At 31.9% G+C, this 23,253-nt stretch overlaps 1 protein-coding gene across 1 annotated transcript in view; it reads right to left on the bottom strand.

Annotated features, from left to right (window-relative positions):
• Positions 1-230: 230 nt before the first annotated feature.
• The window catches only part of Cul3 (cullin 3), an 84,090-nt gene continuing 61,067 nt past the window's right edge, over positions 231-23,253 (bottom strand). The window contains exons 7-16 of the mRNA XM_076865549.1: positions 21,099-21,244; positions 20,283-20,459; positions 18,813-18,983; positions 18,122-18,229; positions 15,901-16,025; positions 15,226-15,322; positions 13,804-13,938; positions 6,232-6,418; positions 3,017-3,162; positions 231-708 (exon numbers count right to left, since the gene is read on the bottom strand). Coding sequence (XP_076721664.1) covers positions 577-708; positions 3,017-3,162; positions 6,232-6,418; positions 13,804-13,938; positions 15,226-15,322; positions 15,901-16,025; positions 18,122-18,229; positions 18,813-18,983; positions 20,283-20,459; positions 21,099-21,244 — 1,424 coding nt within the window. The 3' untranslated portion in view covers positions 231-576. The remainder of the gene's footprint in view (positions 709-3,016; positions 3,163-6,231; positions 6,419-13,803; positions 13,939-15,225; positions 15,323-15,900; positions 16,026-18,121; positions 18,230-18,812; positions 18,984-20,282; positions 20,460-21,098; positions 21,245-23,253) is intronic.

Below are 23,253 nucleotides of genomic sequence, written 5' to 3'. Positions count from 1 at the left end.
ATTAGTAAGTGCAAGTGGTAGGATAAAGCATGCTCAAATTCTATGCTCGGGTCTTTGTGTAGTTATCAAATCTTTAAATTAAATAAGACTAGCTAAAGAAATGTTTTAAGCAGAGCAAGATAACTGGGAATTTTGCGTTTCTTTTGCCATTTTTGTTACCCAACTTACACAATGAGCAAAGTGCTAATAAGCAACACTACAGAAACACATTTACATCAACACTGAAGACCTGGGGAAGTGAAATCCAACAATTTTATTTTAATGAGCTGTATTTTCTAAAGTTTTGTTTTATTTTTTCCTGTTTTCATACAGTATTGAAAACAAAACGCGGCACATTCACATTTTCCCGAGGAACTGTAAAGATGATCTCTACAGGGATAAACGTCGTAAAGCCTGAAGCTCAATCAATTTGATGTTGAAAACTCTCAAAGGGAGTAAAGGCTTGATCTGAATGGTCTAGAACACGTACTGTAATTTAATAGAAGAGATGGTCGTCTTAATATTAATGATTTAAAAGAACTTCCCAGTCCATGCGAAGAATACAGTCCAAGAATAAATCAAATTTCTGAACACATTTTATGCTACATATGTGTATACTTTGCGATCCTCAGGTGTTCGTGCCAAATATTCTCTCTCAATAAGTCCTTCAATACGTTTCTTAATAACAACTGGACTTGGTAAGAATCGTGCCTTCAACTGCTGAGTTACCTAAAAAAAAAAGGGATAAAGACTAATTTCTACCAGAAAAATTAACATTTTCATTTAAAAACCCCAAAATTTCTATCTTTGAATAGAACTGTTGTATCATTTAAGATTCAAAAAAAAAAAAAAAAGTTGAAAGTACAGAAAATTTCAAAAGGGTTTTATTTGAAAATGCATGATTAGAATGCATTTCTATTTGAATGTGAATGTTAAAATGAATAAGTAGTTGAATTAGTTGGATTATATTAGTATGAATACATACTACCCTACAGTTTAATCATTTTGCTGTTTACTAATGGATGACCTTTGGGTTATACTCTCCTGTTTCATAGAACTTGGATAGCATAATATACTTAAGAGCACAAATTCTGAACCCAGACTGCCTGGTTCAAATCCCAGCTTTATCACTTACTAGCTTTGGATCCTTAAGAAGTTATATACATTAATTGAGTTAATACATGCAATGTCTTAGAATAATGTCCATCCATACTAAGTACTACTGTTGTCATTTGTTTCTCCAAGTGTGGTCAAGAACCTAAGAATTGTGTCATCAGTAAGTATAGCAGCAGCCACAACCTGCTATGCACTATTTGTCAATCATTTTGCACACATTAATGTATTTAAATGCTCTTTACACTGAAAAGGGGGCTGTCTTATTTTATAAAGGAGGGAAATATGCCACAGAAAAAACTGACGTGAATAAGTAGTAAGTAACAGAGCCAGGAGAGATGAATCTAAACCTTTCTGACCTCAAAGTTGATGCTCTTTCCAAAAAGTCATCCTGCCTCTCTTGTAGATCATCCACTCATTCATAAGCCATCTTTTCTTTTACTCTTGATCAGTTCATTTCTCAAAGTCACAATGGATTGATCAATTCTTTGAAATATGAAACTTCAGTACTTCACTCTGTAACTAAAATCTGTCATACTTCCAGGATTATCACTCCAGTATCAGCAAATTTGCTCTCAACCCACCTGAGATCTCCAATTCTTTGACCCACCTTGTCTTTCAGGTTATGAATGGCTTCTTTTGACATTTCTTCCTTCCTTGCAGAGCCTGGACTACATTCAAAATCACTTCAGCTACACTATCAACAGTGCCTACAACTCTGACTGGTTCTCTGGTCCTATTCCATAAACACCCTTTGATCAAACCTACATTCTACATCTACTACTTCACTTTCCATCTACTACAGCTCCCTGCTGAGTCAAACTGCAGTTTTTATACCGTGTATACACAGGACAGGAGCCAACAAAGTGGATCACTGGCCAAATACAGCCTGTTGCTTATTTGTATAAAACTTCACTGAAATATAGCCAACTTGTTTATGTATTGTCTACAGATGCTTTCATGCTACAACGGGCCATTTACAAAATGTATGCCAATATAAATTTACAGATTCACATTCAGCAAATTCTTGAGCACCATTCTTCAAAAGAAATTTTGGACAAGTTCCTCTTTAAGTTATTCAACTAAGCACTGCACAAAAGAGACCGTTTGTTTGAAATCCCACAAATTCTCACCTCTTATATGCACATTTATCCATTCTTATGTCATGCCTTGGTTGGCACACATATCATTGCTCCTTATATGGTAAGAAAGGGGGACTACCCTATTGTTGTTTCTCTTCCTGCTCTCCATGTTATTCCTGGGGAAATCTGTGGTTTTAACTATATTCCCATATAGTGAATTCTAGTTCTTACCTTACTTCTGACTTCCAATTGGCCTAATGATATGCCCTTAATAAAATACAATAGAGCAAACTTGTGCAAAATAATATTAACTAACACCTGGAACACATCAGCACATTATTCTTCATTTTTCAGTTAAAGAGAACAACCTCTATGTATTCACTCAAGCCAGAAACCTAAGAGGTTCAACTCCTCATCATTATCGGCGAACAGATCCTGTCAAATTTACCTCTCAATCATCCTGATTCACTAGTTATTAATACTTTACCAAGGCCCGAGTCATCTTACTATTTCAATAGTCTTTCAATGGATTTCCCCCTTTTTAGTTTTCCCAATGTGTGAAATACAAACCCTCAATAAATTGCAACTGTTATTAATTTTCAGAAATACAGGTAGTTTGTTTACATAAAGATATTAAAATAGCAATAATTCTTCTTCTTGTGCCATTATTATCTTTTCAGCATAAATACATTAGTTCCTCCAGTGTGTACGTTTTGTCAAGTGTCTTGTTTTCAATGAGAAGTGATACACAAAGAGTTTCAATTAACAGTACTTCCTTAATTTAAGTTGTTAATAATGTTATTCTGCTTTTCTCTATTCATCAAGTATTAAAGTATCCTTACCTCTGCTACTAAAACATTGTGCTGCATCTTCTTTCTAGATTTCATTATTCGCACTATAGCAGCTTCTATCTCATGTTTTCTGTCATCGTCTACTTTCTGCCTTGTTTCTTTCCTTTCTGGGTCTGATTCACCTTGTTTGGCAGCAACTAAAATAGAAACAGATATTTTCCATAAATGTAATGAAAAATTTGGTTTACAAGCATACTTATAATTTATTTCTATCCTCAGAGAAAAATTAATTTTCAACCTTCAAGTACACACACACATTTATTAACTTAAGAAAATATCAAAAAGTAAACATTCATCAATTCTAAATTATTCTTTCCAAAAATTAGGAACTATACAGAGATAATAAAATCAATTTCATTTTTATAAAACACAAGTCCTTTCCTGGAAGGAAAATGGTAGCTGGCTATTCTTCAGCAGAAACAATTTTCACTGCTTGTGACTTCCAGGGCTCAACTAATATTTTACCACACCATGGCTTCAAGTTATACTTCACCAAACATATTTTACACTGGCAAATACTTATTGTTTCCTCCTTAGAATATAGCAATAATCTCTTAAAAGACATTAAGGGAAGAAAAGAGTATGTGGAGTCAAGATTCTGGCAGCTAACTCATCAATTAAAAACCACCATTAAAATGTCAGTAAAAGAAACTCCTTAACAGTGAAACAACTCATTTATACCTGCTAAAAATCTCCTATTATCTAACAATTTCTCATTATGACCTTATTACCAAACCATATTTCAGTTTTTAGGAGAATCTCTCTCTCTACTTCCTATAGGTCTTCAAAGCAACTGCTAAGTGGTTAAATACAGCATTTTCTTTCTTGCACAACTCTGCTCTAATTGAAGCAGCAAAGAAGACAAGTCAGTTTTTGGTCATTAAAAGGACGTAGATGTAAAGTTTCTGGAAGAAGGGACTGGACAATTACACAGAAGTGCAAGGAAGACTGCTGATTTGGGCATGGGCAGGAGACAGTACAATTAAGAAGATCATTCTGGCGTGCATATCCATTCAGCTGTTTCTAATTAGAATCCCTTGGTAAAGAATAGAGCATCCAGCATCATTTGCTAAGACATCATATCATCTTGGCAAAAAAAAGAGAGATCAGATGATGTAGTCTACAAAGAAAGAATAAAGTTTTTCCTGAAAAAAGTCAATGTCACGTACACAAACACAAAGAGAGATTCTTTTAGGTTAAAAACAATTAAAAGAGATATAAGGGGGACAGAAAAGAGAAAGTCAATATGACAAAATTTTAATTAAGGTAATTTAGGTTTGTTTAGGTAAACACAGGGTATAGACATATTGATGTCCATTACAGTATTTTTCAATTTTTTTGTGGATCTGAAATTATTTAAAATAAAAAATTAGGAAAAAAATATTTTTAAACAAGTGATTTGGTTCATGTGGATCTGGGTATACTCCTTAAATTCCTACAAAAAAAGATAAATAGAAAGACTAGGGTGATACATCCTGAATTACAATTTTTCTTTCTTTCTTTTTTTTTTTTAATATTAAGTACAGGAGCCACTCCTCGGAGCCAAACACTTAAGAAGAGTATAACTGAAGGTGATGCCTACACATGTATCTGTATCTTTATGTACCTACAGATGGGTAGTTGGAGCAGATTGTCAATTATGGAAACTGTTGCTGATTATGAGGACTCTAAATTCTTTCCTAAATTAAAAAAATAAATAAACAAATGAATAAAATTTTTTAAATTAAAAAAAAATTTTTTTTTTTTTTTTTGGCTAAAGTTTCTATTACTGGCTATAATAAAAACAGTATAAACAGGTTAGGCTAAAGTCTCTGAGTCCTTCATTACATTATTGAGCTTTTAACAATTTAAGAAAACTGATGTGGTCATAATATTTATCACTGAAGAAAAAATTTTCACTAAAAATATAAGAACCAAGATCACCTAAAAACCATCTCCAAATGAAAAACATTTTTACAGAATTTCATCACTGAAAAAAACTTAAAAGAGATATCTACCAGTCAAATCCTTCCTTATATAGACTACATTCCTACTTTCATTACATCTAAAATCCCACACAGTCATGCATGCATAGGCACACTTAACACCCAAAACTAAAAAATCCATGAAGTGAAGATTATTTTTAGATAATACTATGCTGGACATCATAACCTGGGATTACAAAAGCAATTTTTTATTTAGGGTAAAGTAAGATGAAGCCAGGTGATTCTGATACATATTCCTATATGTTCTCCAGATCTAGAATACAAACAAGCCCTGAAATATAAAACCTATTTCTACCCCAAATACATGTTTTGCATTTAGAGGGAAAAAAAATTTTATTTCATGATGCTCATAATTAGACAGTTTTGTTTTTATCATACAGTATGTCACAAAGATATGGCTAATTTTGGCTAATGAAAATTACAATGATACAGTTTGCGACTATCACACATAGGAATCAAAACTTTAACCAAAATATCACTCTGCTTTACAAAAAAGTCAAAAAGGAAACCAAAAGTTTTTGTGTCAATCTACTTTAGTAATCAACTGTATATTTAACACAAAGAATTTTATATTACCTTTATTAATGTATGATATAAATACATTTTTAAAAATTATAGTCATTTAAAAATGATATTTATCTTATTTTAAAACACTGTTTTATCCACCGTAATAGATGAATTAGCAGTAGAAGGCTTATCTAAATGCTAGTTTTGAAACCAGGTAGCAAGCTGCTTTACTTTCAAATATCAGGAAGAATTAAATGTCCTTTTTTTCTGCTTAAATACATAAAAAAAAAAACCACATCTTACATAATGTTAAATATATAATATAGTATTTTCATTATCAACCTGAAAGGCTGTAAAACTTGACTGTCATAAAACATTGCATGTTTTTAAATTAGTATTGCTTTTAAGATTCTGAAATTTAAATTATATATAAACCATAAGTTAAATCATGGTTCATTTGTTGAAAAACATATAGAAAGAAGTACTTTTCCACACTACAATTACTTTTTAAAAGGTTTATTACTGTACTTGGATTCAACCATATATTGATGTGAACATATTATTAATAGAACCTGCTGTTTTTCTTATGCCAAGTGTCAGTCATATAGCACTATGAACATTAAAAAAAAAAAAAAAGCATTAATTTCCTTTTTTTTAAGGAAGAAATTTAGCAGATGAGAATTTTTCTAGAGGAAATATATAATTACCAGATACCTGTCTGAATCTTGACTCTGTGTAGTTTGGATGTGAACTGATCATTAACTGTAAATATGTGACCATTTTCTATTTCCTTTGACTTTGGTTCTTTCGTAAGAACCCGCTGTGTTGGTTTACCACAGGCGAGGGACTGTAGGGCTCTAACCAGCTCTCTTTCAGGGATATCTGTTTCTTGTTGAATTTCCTGAAATTTCACCAGATTGACAAAAATTAGAATTTTTGAAAGATTAAAGGAGATTAGTTAATTAGAGAAGAAAATGATTAAGCAGTGGTTAGAAAGAGGTAATTCCAACCAAGAATTAGTTTATAACAAAGAATATTATTGGCTCATCATTAAAATCTCATTTGAACAAACTAAAGGGTGATTGAAGTTATAAAATATTAAGAACACGTCTACATTTTTGCTTCAGAAGACAGGATTACTTTAAAAATATCATTCCGCAGAGATTGTTAGGAATCTGCTTTAATGTTCAGATACAAATAAACTGTTAACCACATACAATTGCTAATCAGATTTTCTTAGCAATGTCTTTTATATAAAGAAACAAAGTAATACTGACTTCAGGCTAACAAAATCAAAATCAAAATCAAAACTTAGAATCCAATTGACAATATTTACTGCCTGTGTGATAAATGAAAAGTTTAAATACCTGGAAATTAACATTAAATATAAATATTAGTTAGAAATACATTGACATTTGGAAGTTCAGATAACAACTTTTGCTACATATTATGGCATGAATAAAACAAAAATTTTTTGAAAAGCAGCTGAGGAAAAAATTAAATATTTTAAATTCATTATTCTTATGTCTTATCAGACAGCAAAGAAATTGTACACGGATATTAATTCCTCCTCATAAGACAACAGGGACATTTAATTGAGTGCAAGGATTCAAAGAAATGTGAATTCCTGATTCTAAATATTCCTTTGCTTCAAATAATCTTTTGCTATATATTTATCTGTTTGACTTTATTAAACATTCATTAAACTTTACACATTTCAAATATTGTACACACTTATCATCCCCCCAAATAAAATAGGTACTATTAAAATGGAGACAGTAATTATGCATATGATAAAATGAACTATTTTAGTTATTGTTTAATCAAAGAATTGGAAACAGGGGCTGGGGTCATGGTTCAGTGGTAGAGCGCTTGCCTAGCATGTGCAAGGCCCTGGGTTTGATCTTCAGCACCATGTAAAAATGAGTAAAATAAAGGTACTATGTCCAACTACAACTAAAAAAAATAATTAAAAAAAACTGGAAACAACTTCTTAGGCAATATCTTGAAATTGCAGATTATTTCCAGAAGTAACTATTACAATTCATTATGTAACAACTGATGCTTTTTCCCATTCATCTATAAATACATGAATACAAATGCAGACATACACATGTTTGTACATGAAAATATCCACTTAACTACCAGTATTAGTGTTAAACATACATGGAACCACAACAGGATATTTTTTGGTTTTGCTGGGGGGGGGGGGCAGTACCAGGGATTGAACCCAGGGGCACTTGGCCACTAAGCCACATCCCCAGCCTTATTTTGTATTTTGGAGACAGGGTCTCACTGAGTTGCTTAGTGCCTAAGCTTTGCTGAGGCTGGCTTTGAATTTGTGATCCTCCGGTCTCAGCTTCCTGAGCTGCTGGGATTATAGGCGTGCGCCACCATGCCTGGCCATAATGTTTTTTTCTATTGATTTTCAGATTTCCCATGTTAAGACAGATTAAAGCCACAAGGCATTCCATTATACTGTTTTATCATCATACAGAAGGAAAATGAAGCTGTAATTAAATTTTGTGATGCATTTCTGATTTTGAGCACAAATAGCCAGGTATTCTGAAGTAGACTTCTAGAAAGGTATTTGGATTCTCAAAGTGATAAATATTTTATATTTGATGGATACTGACAAACTGTCTTTCAAGTTGCTTAAAATATTAAGCCCTGTTAACAATATGCCTGAGTATCCATTCCCTCACATCTTCAACACTAATTTTCTTTTTCTTTGACAATGGTTAGACTTTAAATGTTCTCTTTTTAACCTGTATGTCTCATGATCACTGGGATAAAAAAAGTCTTTTTATATTTACAGGATATCTGTAACTTTTCCTCTGTGCTTTGTTTAGCCATATTCCTTACATGGTTTTCTACTAAATTGTATGTTTCCACATTGATTTTTGATGCTCTTTATATATTAGTTTTCAATTCTGTTAATTTTGCCTAGACTTGTAACTTATGAGATTTAATCATATAGAGGTTTTTATTACTGTTTCAGAATGTTTTTATTAGTGTAGTATAGTTATACATGATAGAGGGGTTCATTGTGACATAATTATATATGCATGGAATATAATCTGCTTCATTTCAGTCCCCAGTACCTTCCTCTTTTCCTGTCTTCCTCCTTCCCTCTGCTCTACTGATCTTCATTCTATTTACTATTTTTTTTTAAAGAGAGAGAGAGAGAGAGAGAGAGAGAGGGAGAGGGGGAGGGAGAGAGGGAGAGAGAGGGAGAGAATATGAGAATGAGAATTTTTAATATTTATTTTTTAGTTTTCGGCAGACACAACATCTTTGTTGGTATGTGGTGCTGAGGATCGAACCCGGGCCGCACGCATGCCAGGAGAGCGCGCTACCGCTTGAGCCACATTCCCAGCCCTATTTACTATTTTTTAAATTGGTGCTTTATAAATACACATACAGGTGAAATTCACTGTGGTATGTATATTCACACAGGAACAGAACTGTTTAAATGTATGAGCCTTTTCCTTTTTGTAACAGATTTTATAAAAATGTATCTCCTGCCACGGTTATTAACATACTCTATATTCTCTTATATTATTTTTACAGATTTATGCTTATGAATATATTTTCACATCTACCTTAAAATTTAACTTTGTATATGATATGATAAGTGGAATTAGGTCCCATTATTACCCCTTTCCCTTCTACCTCAGATGAACCACCAATTATTTTAAGTTAGGTTGATTTAAAATGATAAATTTATCACATCTCAAACATGCACGAATATATATCAATTTGCTTCTGGACTGTTTATTCAAATGAATGATTTATCTTGCAGAATCATTACTAGGAAGATTATCATTCTTGATAAAATACCCTTTTTCTCTCATGTCATTTCCTAATTAATGCTGGTTTACAGAAAAGGTGATTTTAACAAACAGAACTCAGAGAATGCTTTGTCTTAAGTTAATTATCACACATTGCCAAGCTGGCAATCTAATGTTCAAAGATTCAAAAAATTTTAAATTCCTAATATTTATAAATTTCACTCCTTTTTCTTAGTTTATTAGCTAGATCCTGCAGAGCAAGGTGTAAAGGTAGTATGAAAGGTAAGCATCCTATCTTGTTCCTAACTTCAATAGGAACGTATCTAATATTTTATTATTACTTATTGTTGTGCTTCAATTTTCTCTTAACTACAACTTTATAATATTAAGAACATTTCACTCCATTCTTAGGTGGCTAAGGATGCCACATTCCAGAAATAAGGAGTGTGGATGGACTTAATAGATCTTGTTTGAACACAGTGCATTAGTCCTTCAATACCTTGCTGAATATAATTTATTAATATTTAAAATTTATGCATTTATGTTAAATAACCTACTACTTTCTCTGTTTAGTATTTTCTTTGTTCAGTTTTGATAACAAGGCTATGTCAGATTTGGATATTTTCCAAGAATGTATTTTGCATTTTGAATCCGAAGTTCTCTGTGCTGTTCAAATCTACATCCCTCCTTTTTTCTGTTTACAAGTAAAGCTGTGATTTCTATGATAGTGAAACTGTCTATCTCTCCTTATATTTTCAACCATTTTCCTTTACATATCGTGAAGTCATATCACTAATGATTCTTACCAATTCTTTTTTTATGTAAATTTTTTATTTATATATGACAGCAGAATGCAAATTCTTATTACATATATAGAGCACAATTTTTCATATCTCTGGTTGTATACATAGTATATTCACACCAATGGGCTTCAGTTCTCTTAGCCTTACATTAATTGTAAAGAACAGAAACCATTCCAACAAGGTAATTTGTTAGAAGAAGTAACTGACAGTCTCCAAGGGAAGATGGTAAACTTGGGTCTCATAGAGGCAAGGACAAGGATTTGGAAAATTAGGATATGGATATATATATATATATCTCCTCCATTTCTCAGTCTCTTGTTTACATTACATTTCTCTTTCTATTTCAATTCTGTTTCCCATTAATGTCCATAATAAGTCCTTTTAATTGAAATTTATTCTTAGAAACTATTTTAAAAGTATAACATTATTAAGAAAAATATGTATTATTTTCCATACTTCTTGAAAACCAAATGCTAGTTATAAAATCCAAGATATAAGATTACCATATATATATATATCTCCATACATCCTCGTTTTAGGTATTCTAAACACAATAAATTTTTATTCATGCAAAACATAAAAAAAGAAAAGACTACAGTATCCTACTATGGATTAAATGTGACACTGCAAATTGACACCACCTGTTGTACCTAGCTTCCAGATAGCTCATTAATAATCTTGGTATGTTTTAACATTGTACAGTCCTCTCACTGTTCTACAAGTGATTTGGGAAACCAAGAAAATGAGAAGGGACAGTATGCAACTCAGAGGCTGGCTCAGTCATAAGGACACTGTATGGGCTCCTGGATTGCCCATTCTGGGAAAAGTCAGCCACCAGGATTTGAGAACAATCAGTCAAGTAGAAAGGCCCATGAAGAGAAACTAACGCTGTTTAACAGTAGCCAAAACAAACTTTCCAGCCATCTGATCCACCTTGGAAGTATATTCTCCAGCCCTAATCAAACCATTAGATGACTAAAGCCCCAGATGACATCTAAATGCAACCTCATGCAAGACCTCAAACTCCTCCTGAATCCCTAAGCCATAGAAAATATGATAGATTATAAATTGTTAAATGTTTGTTTTTAAATCATTCAGTTTTGAGATTTGATATGTAGTATTATATAACACATCATCTTACTAAACTCAAGAATATACAAAGATAAAGATGAGTTCCCTTTAAAATTTTTAAACACTTTCCACTATCTCCTATAAGCAGCAGACTATAGAGAAACACATGGCACAAGTAAAAATAAATTTCATGTCTTCTCACTATGTACTGGATTTGAGGTGTGAGCAAGCAGGCTTTGGAGCCACAGGCAGGCACTGCATGGAATTCTAGGTACCCTAAGATCAGGTTTCAGATTCGTGACTTAGCTAAAATGGGGAATATTAGATAATTTTATCTTCTACTTAATAACTGCTCATTAGCAGCAATGATCTCAACCCAACTGGAGAATGGAAAGAGTAAGCTTGAATCACTATTATAGCAATACTAATAATGGCTTCAGAAAACAAATTTATATTTTTGCTTATTCCATTATTTTTACCAGTTCTTTAAAAAACAGACCTCTGAAAATCAAGTTATTTATCAAGCAGTATATTTTGCTTAGAGTACATATGATTTATGAAAGCTGCAGATTAAAATATCTAGGTAAAACATGTTAGAGATAATATTATTTCAACTGTTTGAAAAGCCTTACAATGTCTGAGTAAAGTACAACGTAATTGATATTCTTAGGACTCCCAATCACACATACTTGTGTATAAAAATCAAGGTTATGCTCTAGGCAAGATCCACCCATTAAATATATAGGGGGAAAAAACCCTCTTGACTTAGCCACTTTATAACACATATATTTAAAAAACTTTAAGTGTATCACACAAAAATGGTCATCTATTATGTTTCCCACATAAATGGGAGCCATGGAGATGAATACTAAAATATTCAAACTCACATTTTTGTTCTTCCTGTGTTCACCTGTATCTGAAAACTGGCTTTCAATTAAGTACAAATATAGCACCAATTTTCAAGCCTCATAAAATAGTCATTCACTATCTCAAGTTTAAACTATATTAAGAACCATATGATCTTCATTTCAACTCCAAGAGACCTTTTTAAAGGCATAGGAAAAAAATTACATGATTTTAATGTAATCAAATGATAATTTACTGTAGAGAAAGAAAGGGAAAATTAAAAAGGAATTGAAAAGCATATTATAATAATTTTCTAAAGCAAAAAAAGAAATTTGACTATGCTATCAGGATAGTGTAAAGGACAGGCAAACAAACACACAGTGAAGAAATATATAGACCCATATATGGTCATTTTTTTGTAAAAGTGCCAAGGTAATTAAATAGGGAAAAAAAAGATGTGCTTTTAACAAATGATACTGGAATGAGCAACTGTCCATGTGAGGAAGTAAATGTAAAAATTAAAGTTAAAAACTACTTAAAAAAATGGAAGAAAATCTTTGCAATTTCAGGGTAGGTAATAATTTCTTAGGACATCAAAAACAAATTATAAAAGGAAAAATGTGATAATAAAAAACTGTTAGTATTAAAAAATTCTCTTCAAAGGTTACCATTAAAAAATGAAAAGACAAGCGACAGAATTAATAAATATTCATAACACATTTACCAGCACTTGTATCCAGGATAAAGAACTTTTATAATTTAATAGAAAAATAGTCCTATTAGCATACAAACTATTACATAAAACTATTAAATACATATTATATTTAACATATAATATTAAATACAAACTATTATATATAGTTTGTAAACAGATACTTCACAAACTATATACATAAGGGGCTTACAAACATATAAAAGAGCCTCAATATCATTAGTCATCAAAGAAAAGAAAATCAAATCCAGGAGAGACAATTATATAATTGAAAAGGCTACAACTATGAAGACTGCAGAAGATGTGGAACAGCTGGCTCTCTCTTTCACTGCTGTTAGGAATGTAAAATCATACACTTTGGCGGTTTCTTAAAAACAAAAACAAAGCAAAGAAAACAAACATACAATTCTATTCATGTTAACCCAAATATGGTAACAACTTAAAGAAGCCCATCAACAAATAGAAATCAAGAAAATGAAGCATGTACACATAATAAAATATCACTCATGAGTAAAAAGAAATGAACTGCTGATATTATATAATAGGTTGAATCTCAAAAATACTATGCTATGTAAGGAAGAAATGGGACACAAATAACCCATATGATGAGATTTCACTTGTATGAAAGTGTAGAAAAGTCAGAACTCATCTACAGTAATACAGAACAGATAACTGGCTGCCTGAGGCGAGAGGTAATAGGATGAAAGTGACTACAAAAGGGTTACCAAAAAATGTGGAAATAATACTTAGTTCCAAGGTGGAAGTTACATAGGTGCTTGTTTAAAACTCAAAATGTGAAATTATGTGAAATTTTTATATGAAAATTGTACTTCAATAATGCCAATTTAAAAAACAGCACCTTAAAAAAGCAGCAACAAAATGATCCAATAACGCATGATGTTCTTATAGTTCCATGGCCCAATTTTATGCAGTATTCTGTTAAGGTATTCAAAGAGATTCTCTTAAGGTTTCTCACATAAGAAAGACTCAGATAATAAATGGAAGAAACAATACAAGTGCTAACGTTAGAAACATATATATATATAACAACAACTCATACCTCAAATGTGTATTTTTCTCTATTATTAAAGAGCATTAATATGGTCATCTGGAAAGTGGAAACTTGCAATATATGCTTCCGTGTATTTGAGCCAGTTACTTGTGCACCTCCAACACCAACTTCAGATCCATCTTCCTGTTTGATGTTTTAAAAAATATGAACAAAGATAATTATCTCCTAGTATCTGTAACAAAGATAATTATCTCCTAGTATCTGTAACAATATATTTTAGAAATAAGTCCTGTAATCTCCAGTCCCTCACCAAAACTTATTCCCATATAAAAAGAAATCTATTTATACACACACACACACACACACACACAGTCTTTACTTAGGACTATCCCCCACACTCCCACCACTGTGAATATTTTCAGGTAGCTACCTGAGCATATAACTAACCAAGAGTTCCCTAAATTTAAAGCTAAAGTTATTTTAACACTGTAAAATTGGATAATACCACCCTTATAAATGACACTGCAGACACACTACCACCCAAACTAGCAGGGTTAAATTTCTTTTCATGATGGGGCTGGGATTGTGGCTCAGAGGAAGAACGCTTGCCTCACATGTGTGAGGCACTGGATTCGATCACATTATCTTTGACCTATTCTCTTCCACTTAAATATATAATAGTGATAAATATTATCCAAGGACTATTACACATTTTAATATAAAAACCAAAGTACTTACACACTAAAAAAATACTTTGGTGTTATAGTGACTCAAAACACGTGGAAAATTAGAAGACTCTAATTAAAATCTGAAATAAAACATATTTACTAGGACTAGGTTATAGCTCAGTGGTGGAATGCTTGCCTAGCATGTGTGAAGCACTGGGTTCAATTCTTAGCACTGCATATATATATATATCTTATTGACAACTACAAAACCATATTTGCTGCCCAGATAACAACTTAAATATTTTTATTTAATGTTTTCTAAGTCTTTTATTAATTTTCAGTTTTAAGGCAAATGACCCTGATTTGATTAAAACTAATGAAAACAAATTATTACTCTTAAAACTAACGATTTTAGATATTAAAAAGTCAACTACTTTTTTAAGAGGAAGATGAATCACTGATGCATTATTGATTTTTTAATGACTTTGCTAATGTGTATTTCTTAAATCTCAAGTCCTAATTTTACTGGTTTTGATTAGCAATAGGGATTATAAAAGACAGAATTTTTAAAAGGGGCTCACAGCTCTGTATGCCCTCAAATCAACTTACATTTTCCCATTATTACCTCAAGTTTCTTTATATTTATTTACATTATCTCAAGTTTAATCTTATAAATGAAATTGAATATTTAAACTTTTTTATATTTAAGGCAGGTTTAACAATAAAACAAATTGTTTACCCAGGTCAGTTATATAAACAAAATTTTTAAGTTACTTAGAATGTTCAAATTGTGAACATTTACCTTTTTAACTGGACCATAAAAAGTGGCATTGAGATCTGCAGAACCCATATGATGCTGGAGTGTGAGCTGTCGACCACTGTGTTTGGCTAGGTAGAACCTTCAGCAAATCAAACTAGGTTTTAGAGAATCATACAACTTGCATATTAAATTACTTACTACAGGGGAACAACCCTGAACAAATATACATGTAAGGGAGACCTTAAAAGTTAAAAGACATCTTGGAAATTACTTTTTGTTTCAATTCTTCACAGAAGAGGAAATGAAATGGGGGAATATGAGGTCTCAACAACTTAGCTAAAAATTAAATGATAAAGATAGCACACTAAATAATAATGATACTATACACGTTGCCTCAACTTGTTGCTGAGCTCCTGCTATTTATAAGACTAACTTTTCTCCACAGTAACCCAATAATTGATTTATCCTAGTGACAGACATCAACTGTATAAAATATACTATACAAATGCTGAAGAAAGGAAGTGAATATTCCTTTGCAAAATGTTTTATGCAACTAATTCTTAAATATTAAAAGGATAAAGGATAAATTCTCCTTTAGAAAATGAGGATAAAATGGAATATATTCATCCTTAACTGGGGACATCATTAATGCCAAAATTTATTTTAATTTTGGACAATTATTTGTACTTAGAAATACAAAATCTGATTTAGGTTTACCTTCTAAATATTTCAAAAGCATGTCTTGGTGCTGGTGGGATGTTGCACTTTGGTGTGGCTGACTGAGTGGGCCAATATCCAGTCGTGAGCACCCGTACTGTGAGATCAACACCACCTAGAGATACCTGTATAAAACAGAAAATGTCTCCTAACATTATCAGTTCCATTTAGACACTCCATTACAATTATCAAAGTAGTTGTATAAAAGTAGCTATCTTTATGTCTTATATCTGGTAAACAAAACAGATGTTCTGAAAGGTTAGGTCTGCCTAATGTTTTACAAAGTTTAACAACTGTGGCAAATAATTATAATTACTGCCTAAAATGTTAATTCTTAGCATGTAACAAAGTCTTACCCATATCATTGAGAACTGTAGTTCTGGACTTAAAATTTTTTAAAAAGATAAAATGTCAAGAGGTCATATCAATATCATTTTAGAGGAAACTTCTGGTATCGTTAATCTGTTTTTAAATATTTTTACCATCTTAGTGTAAATAACATGTTCCTAATTTCCTACCTACATTTCAACTACACTAATCAAAACTTTCATGATTTAACGTATAGTTTACATTCTAACAAACTATGTATAAGACACCGTAGATATCATGCTACAGAGCAGGTGCCCTCCAAATACATATACACAATGGTTAACAACTTTTACAAAATATATACATAATCGTTACCATTAGATTTTTTTTTCAAACAAAAATTTAAAGAATATCAATAGGTACTTTTAAGGACAAACTATTATCTTTAGTACTATTACAGCTTGTTACAAACCATTATTCCATTTTTAATCTAACCTGTATGATTTAATGATACAGATATTTAAAGGGGTGGTTGGGTTTATAAATACAAAGATGCAATACAGGCTCGGATTTCTTCAAAAGTTATTCTACTTGAAAGAATCTCAAACTAGATATCTTTGACGATGCATAGAAGATAACACCACAGAAGAAACTGAGGATACACCAGCCCCTTATACATTTAAGATAATAAATCACTAAGCAATCTAAATTATTCCATCTTGGATAATCTCATCATTCAGTTCCTGCTGACTCAGACTTTTATTTATCACAGACTTGTACTGTCTTACTGGCCTTTCTCTAGGACAAACAAGATATTTAAGCCAGGAGCAGTGACATACAACTGTAATCCTAGAAGCTTTGGAGGCTGAGGCAGGAGAATCACAAATTCAAATTTAGGCAGACCCTAAGGACTTAATGACACCCTGTCTGGAAAATAAAAATTTTTTAAAAGTGGGGGGCTAGGGATGTGGCTCAGTTGTTAAATGCCCGGGGGTTCAATCCCTGGTACCAAAAACACAATGGAACAAACAACAACAACAAAAACATATTTATGACAAAATAAATGATATTTAACTACTTAGAATGGAGTCAGAATGTCTTCACATTCTACAGAATAAGTATTTTCATGTGATGGGACTGTGAGAGCAATGGAAGTGAAGATTTCTTATTTAAATATCAAAGGAAAAGCCTCCAAAACTGTTAATGGTTGTGAGGTGTCAACTACAGAGTGGCATATAGTCACTTAAAAAAACTTTAAATCCTCAAGTAACTTAAGTGCCAGCTTAGTGTCTTTGGGAGTCACAACACAAAACACAGAACACAAGATGGGTATAGTTCAGTGGTACAGAGCCTGCCTAGCATGTGTGAGGCACTGAGTTCAATCCTTAAAACTACATAAAAATAATAAAATAAAGGTCTTGTGTCCATCTACAACTAAAAAAAGTTAAATAAAAAACAAAAAACACATAATACATGAAATTCTGCATTTTTACAGTTTGTTTACTCCCTCACCCCACCTTTTCTCGGAATGGGAGATTATCTTTGAGAATGAAAATACTGAAGTAAAGGAGGTCAGGTAACTATCTGAAAGTAAAAAAGTCTAGGATAAAGTGAAGAATATTAAAACTCTAGTAAACTTTACTAAGCTCTGTATTTTTCTATACTCTATAATGGTTTTATAAAAAGCAATTCTATTAATTTTCAGTGCATTCCTTCAAGTGGGGAAAAAATAAAAATTAAATACATATTTTCATAGAAACAGTTAAATTATTTTTTACATACCCACAGATAATAGTGTGTCGCTAATTTAAAGAAATGACACCAGATCAGTTATCTGTTACATAGATGAAAATCCTCGTTATGAAAGACTTAACAAAAATATATAAAAGTAGAAATCCAAGAAGAACCTTACCCCAGTTGCCTGTAGATGTTGCCTGAATTCATCCATTGTTGTGTTTGAGATGCTCATATCCCTAAACATTCCTTCCAGTTTTGAAGTAAACTGACATCCGCATTCAGTCTATGAAGGAAAAACACAAGTATATACAAATAAATGATGGATTTTTCTATGAGAAAATATAGAAACAAGTTATTCTATGTTATTGGCACTGCTGATAATCTCTGTAAATTTTTCTATGAGTTGTTATATGCCTCGTTACCAAATGTTACGGTTTTAAGAATAACCCCAAGCATTTTGTTTTAAAAATGCAAATTTCCAGACTCTTTCAGCGATTCCTATGTACTCCATGGAATACACAGGGCCCAAAACTCTGCATTTTTGAAAAGGACCTCAGGTAATTCACTTACAGGTACTTTATGAATATCTCTTCATGAAACAGAATTACATGGTGATATTTCTTTATTATTTCCTTATTAATTAATCTTCTCATAGGCCTCTGTGAATGTATCCTACCATACCATAATGTCCTACAACTTGAACAAATGTAAGGATAGACCGCCACTCTCATGAATAATCTACCTTTAACAATATCTTAAGCACACATTTAAAACCAAAAAATAATTTCCAATCACATGTTACTGGTGCTCAATCAGGACAAGCATTACACTTAGATATACTCCACTCCAACTAACTTACACCTTACCTTTAATTTAGATATCATATTTTTTTCAGAGTCATCAGAAACACTTTTATTCGTGAGAAGTCTCCTTGCCAGGTGTTGTTTATAATAACGTTCAAATACATCTTTTTCTTGCATAAACCTAAAAAGGACCATTGCCTTATCCAATATTGTTTCTACTTCTTGTTCTGTTAGCTGCAAAATTAAATTAAAAGACAACTACTATAAAATTTGAGTTATACAAAAATAGCACATCATAGCTCATCTACAGTTTTAAAACATTGTTTGAAAACAAACACAAATATCTAGGGGACAGAAGGGATGAAGTTTGACAAAGTGCCTTCTGCTTCATATAGCAAAACAATCATTACACTCTTATCTAATGCAGCCTTACTGTAGAATTCCATTTCCGATAGGACTACCACTGAAATGGAAATGTGAGGGAACCACAAGGTTGAATTAAGGGATGACTAAATTCAGCAGAAATAAAACTTACAGAATATTTCAGAAACCTCTACATAATAATTAGACAGAAACTTACATACCCAAAAGATAGACCTTTTCACTTAAGCACATTCAAACCTAAATTTTGCACAGAAGAGTAAAAATTTGTTATAATCCAGATAATAAAGACTCCTTGCCCTTATCTCTAAAATAAAGGCAAGATGATACTGTGACAGACTATATGGATTAAGCTTATATATTTTAAAATGAAAAGATACATGATTTCTGTGCATTCTTAGTAATATCATTTTCTTACTATAGTTATTGCCTGTATAAACCAGTGGCTACTTGTTACTTTTCCTTTTGGCTCAAAAGTTCCAAGATGACCATTTCATCAAGTGTGATCAAACACGCTTGCTGGGCACAATGGTGCACACCTGAAATCTCAGGAGCTCAGGAAGCTCAGGTAGGAGGACCAAAAGTTCAAAGTCATCCTCAGCAACTCAGTGAGGCCCTAAAGCAACTCAGACCCTATCTCTAAATAAAATATAACAATAAAATATAACAAAGGGATGGGGGTGTGGCTTAATCCCTGGTATCAAAAAATAACAACAAGAAGAACAAAAAAACCCTCAAATATGCTTGATTTTACTTTCTATGTTCTCAAGAGAACTCCTAAGGCCCCAGATATATTACAAAGGCTTGAAAGTGAGTTGCAGTTAGATTTTCAAACTTACTTTCTATATGTTCTCAGAATTCAACTAGTGTCTGATAATACAATCCAGAACCAAATAAAAGAAAGCAACATTGTACTACTGGAGAGTATGCCAGTTTTTAATGCCAATTGTAGAGTAAAGTAAGTGAAATGTCAAAGAAATTATGATCATGTCAAATATTTTAAAGAATACTTTTTAATAGATCACAGCACATTTAAGCACAGCGGTTTGGCTTTATTTTTCTATCTATAAAATTTATTAACTTTATACTTTATTTTCTAACCTTACATCAACAAATACATTTTAATATATTTGTAAATGCATGACGACTTACCCCTTTGACTCCTTTTTTCAGCTTATCATCAATAAATAATGAGAGGTATTCGGGAGACCTGGAGTTGAGGTTAAGGAAATACTCAAAATCACCAGCAATAGTCTGTTTAAAGAGCCGGTCATTATTGAATGATTCCTGAAGGAAGCGATCAAATCTACTCTTCAGGTCCAATAAGCCCTTATAAATAAAAACAAATTTAGGACACATTATAAAAATTTTGTACAAATATACTTACAATCATTTATGTTTATCTTAACTTCGTTTGTAATAAATATATACATTCACAGTTAAACTTATAGGATCTATATAATTTTCAAGTCTGTATGTATCCGGTATTCAAAATGTCAGTGATGAGAAAGCATGTTATCTTCCACATACATATACTATATTAGAGAATAATCAATGATCTGCCTCACTGCTTTGACCTACCAGGTTAGCCAGAGAGAAGCTTCAAAATGAATGAAGAAGAGGGGATTATATTAAAACATGAACAATCTGGAGTATAATTTACTTAACAATTCTGCTTGCAAGCAAAACATTTTGGAACAAAAAAGCATTTAACTTAAAAAATGTTCTTCCCTCCAACACATTAAAGCGTACATAAAATAGAATTCATATTCATTATTGAGACCATTAAACAAGGTCTTGATCAGGTTAATGAATGAAGAGTTGCATTCGAGTCTGGCTCCCTGATATAAATATGTACAACTTGCAAAACTCTAAAGTTTAGGATAATTACACATTAATAAAAGTTATCTTTTTTGGCACTTGTCAAATGACTTAATAAAAACTTGAAGAGAATTTTCTGTAACTCACTTGAATATAGTCAACTGGATTCTTTCCTTCTCCTTCCTCAGAAACAAGGGCTTTACCTTGCTCCCGTAAATAAGAACTCATACATTCACACATTGTCTTCAAACCATTTGGCACACGACTAAATAACTTGTACATGCAAGCAAGGTCTGCAATTAGAAAGAAAACACAAATTGGCTACATTAAAAATTATAGAAAAAATGTAGGTCTGTGTTTAAGGGAAGTTTATTTTTCCATTACCACCATCTGCTGACCACTAGGACTATTAAAGAACAGCAAAATCAGGGGGCTGGGGTTGTGGCTCAGTGGTAGAGCACTTGCCTCGCATGTGTGGGACCCTGGGTTCGATCCTCAGCACCACATAAAAATAAATGAGTGAAATAAAGGCATTTAAAAATAAATAGCAAAATCAAAAAGAATTTAAAAAGCCTACTTGTTATTATGATTTATGAACAGCTTTTAAATGAGATGCTTTGAAAGCATCAATAAAATATCTTAGGAAACTTTAATTTTAATTTACATGGAATAGAAGCTGCCCTCACAGCATAGTAAAAAATGTCATTAAAAATGAAAACTTTTGGGGGCCTGGGTTGTGTCTCAGTGGTGGAGCACATGCCTGACATGCATAAGGCACTGGGTTCAATCCCTGGCACCAGACAAAAATAAAAACAAATAAAATAAAGGTATTGTGTCCATCCTACAACTAAAAAAAAAAAATTTAAAAAAATGAAAACTTTCAACATAATTTATCATCTGTAACTCTAACATAGAATCTATAAACATGCATCAAATGATAATTCTAATTATGGTATAGCTGGCAGATACTTCATAAAAAAAAAACTTTAAAAACCAATTAAAATTTTATCACTCAATTGACAAGGATTACAATAAATAAAGTGAAGTGTAATAGGATTTACTTCATTACATGTTAAGTTTAAATTTATGATATAAAAATCTATTCTTTAGTATTCTCCTCACAGCAATTCTTAAATCTCCCAGTGGTATCCTAAGTAAACATCTATATTTTATAAATTAGCCTGACTGTATATTTTTTTTTAATTTAGAATGGAAACTCTGGTCTCCATCATTTTTCACAAGCCCATAATGTAGATCTGAAATACCGTTTTTTCCATGGGTGAAGTATTTCTATGAAATAACAACTTACTGGGAGACTATGATATCAGAAATTTATGTCCTAAGAATTTTTACTATCAGTAATGTTTCAAAATAGTTTTAGAACAGCAGTTTCTAGATCAAGGGTTGGCCAATTTTTTTTTCTGTACAGCACCAGATACTAAATGTTTTAGGCCTGTAGGTCATCTAGTCTCAGATGCTACTACTCAGTTTTGCTACTGTAACAAGAAGGCAGTCACAGATACTACAACTGTTTCAAAACAAACTTTATGGGCACTGAAAATTCATATAAATTTTCATGTGTAATGAAATATTTGATGTTTCTTCAAATAGGTGTTGGGCCAGATTTGGCAGACAAGCCATAATTTGCCTCTAAAACTAAAGTTATATGTATTTTTTAAAAACTTAGAAGCAAATCTTATAAAAGACCTATCTTATAGCTTTCCATACATTTGGCATAAATCATCACAAATTTCCCACATCAAAAACAGGTATTTCAAAATGTAACAGCAATTTATATACCCAAACTATAACAAATTTGGTACATCAAATACCTCTAGCAAAATTATTCTTGACTTGTCTAATCTGTTCCTATGTTATTATAAGTTTTGCTTAGATATATTATATATTTAATGGTATGTAAACTAATATATGTTCATTGTATTAACTGTCTGATAAAGTAGTTAGTGAATGAAAGAGTAAATGAAAAATAGTGGCATTCAAAAAATTAAATATCATTAGTTCTTCACATACCTAATAAAACAATAAAAATGAAATAACATTTAAGCAATTTCATACAGCTATGGTGCATCTAATAACCAATGAGAATTTATCCTCCATTCATAGAGAAAATTGTTTTTCACTTTCTGATTCATGAGAATTTGGCTTCATAATGGTGAATGTGACTCTGACATATTCTCAATAAACTGCTCAAGAGCAGGGCCTACCACAACTGAGACATTTTGCGATTAGGTTTCTCGTGGTAGGTCAGGAAAAACGGTAGTCAAGTGACTCAAGAGGCAGA

This window comes from Callospermophilus lateralis, chromosome 9, assembly GCF_048772815.1.
Source record: "Callospermophilus lateralis isolate mCalLat2 chromosome 9, mCalLat2.hap1, whole genome shotgun sequence".
NCBI lineage: Eukaryota > Metazoa > Chordata > Mammalia > Rodentia > Sciuridae > Callospermophilus > Callospermophilus lateralis.
The sequence above is the reverse complement of the archived record's forward strand: the minus strand, read 5'-3'. Positions and strand labels throughout refer to the sequence as shown.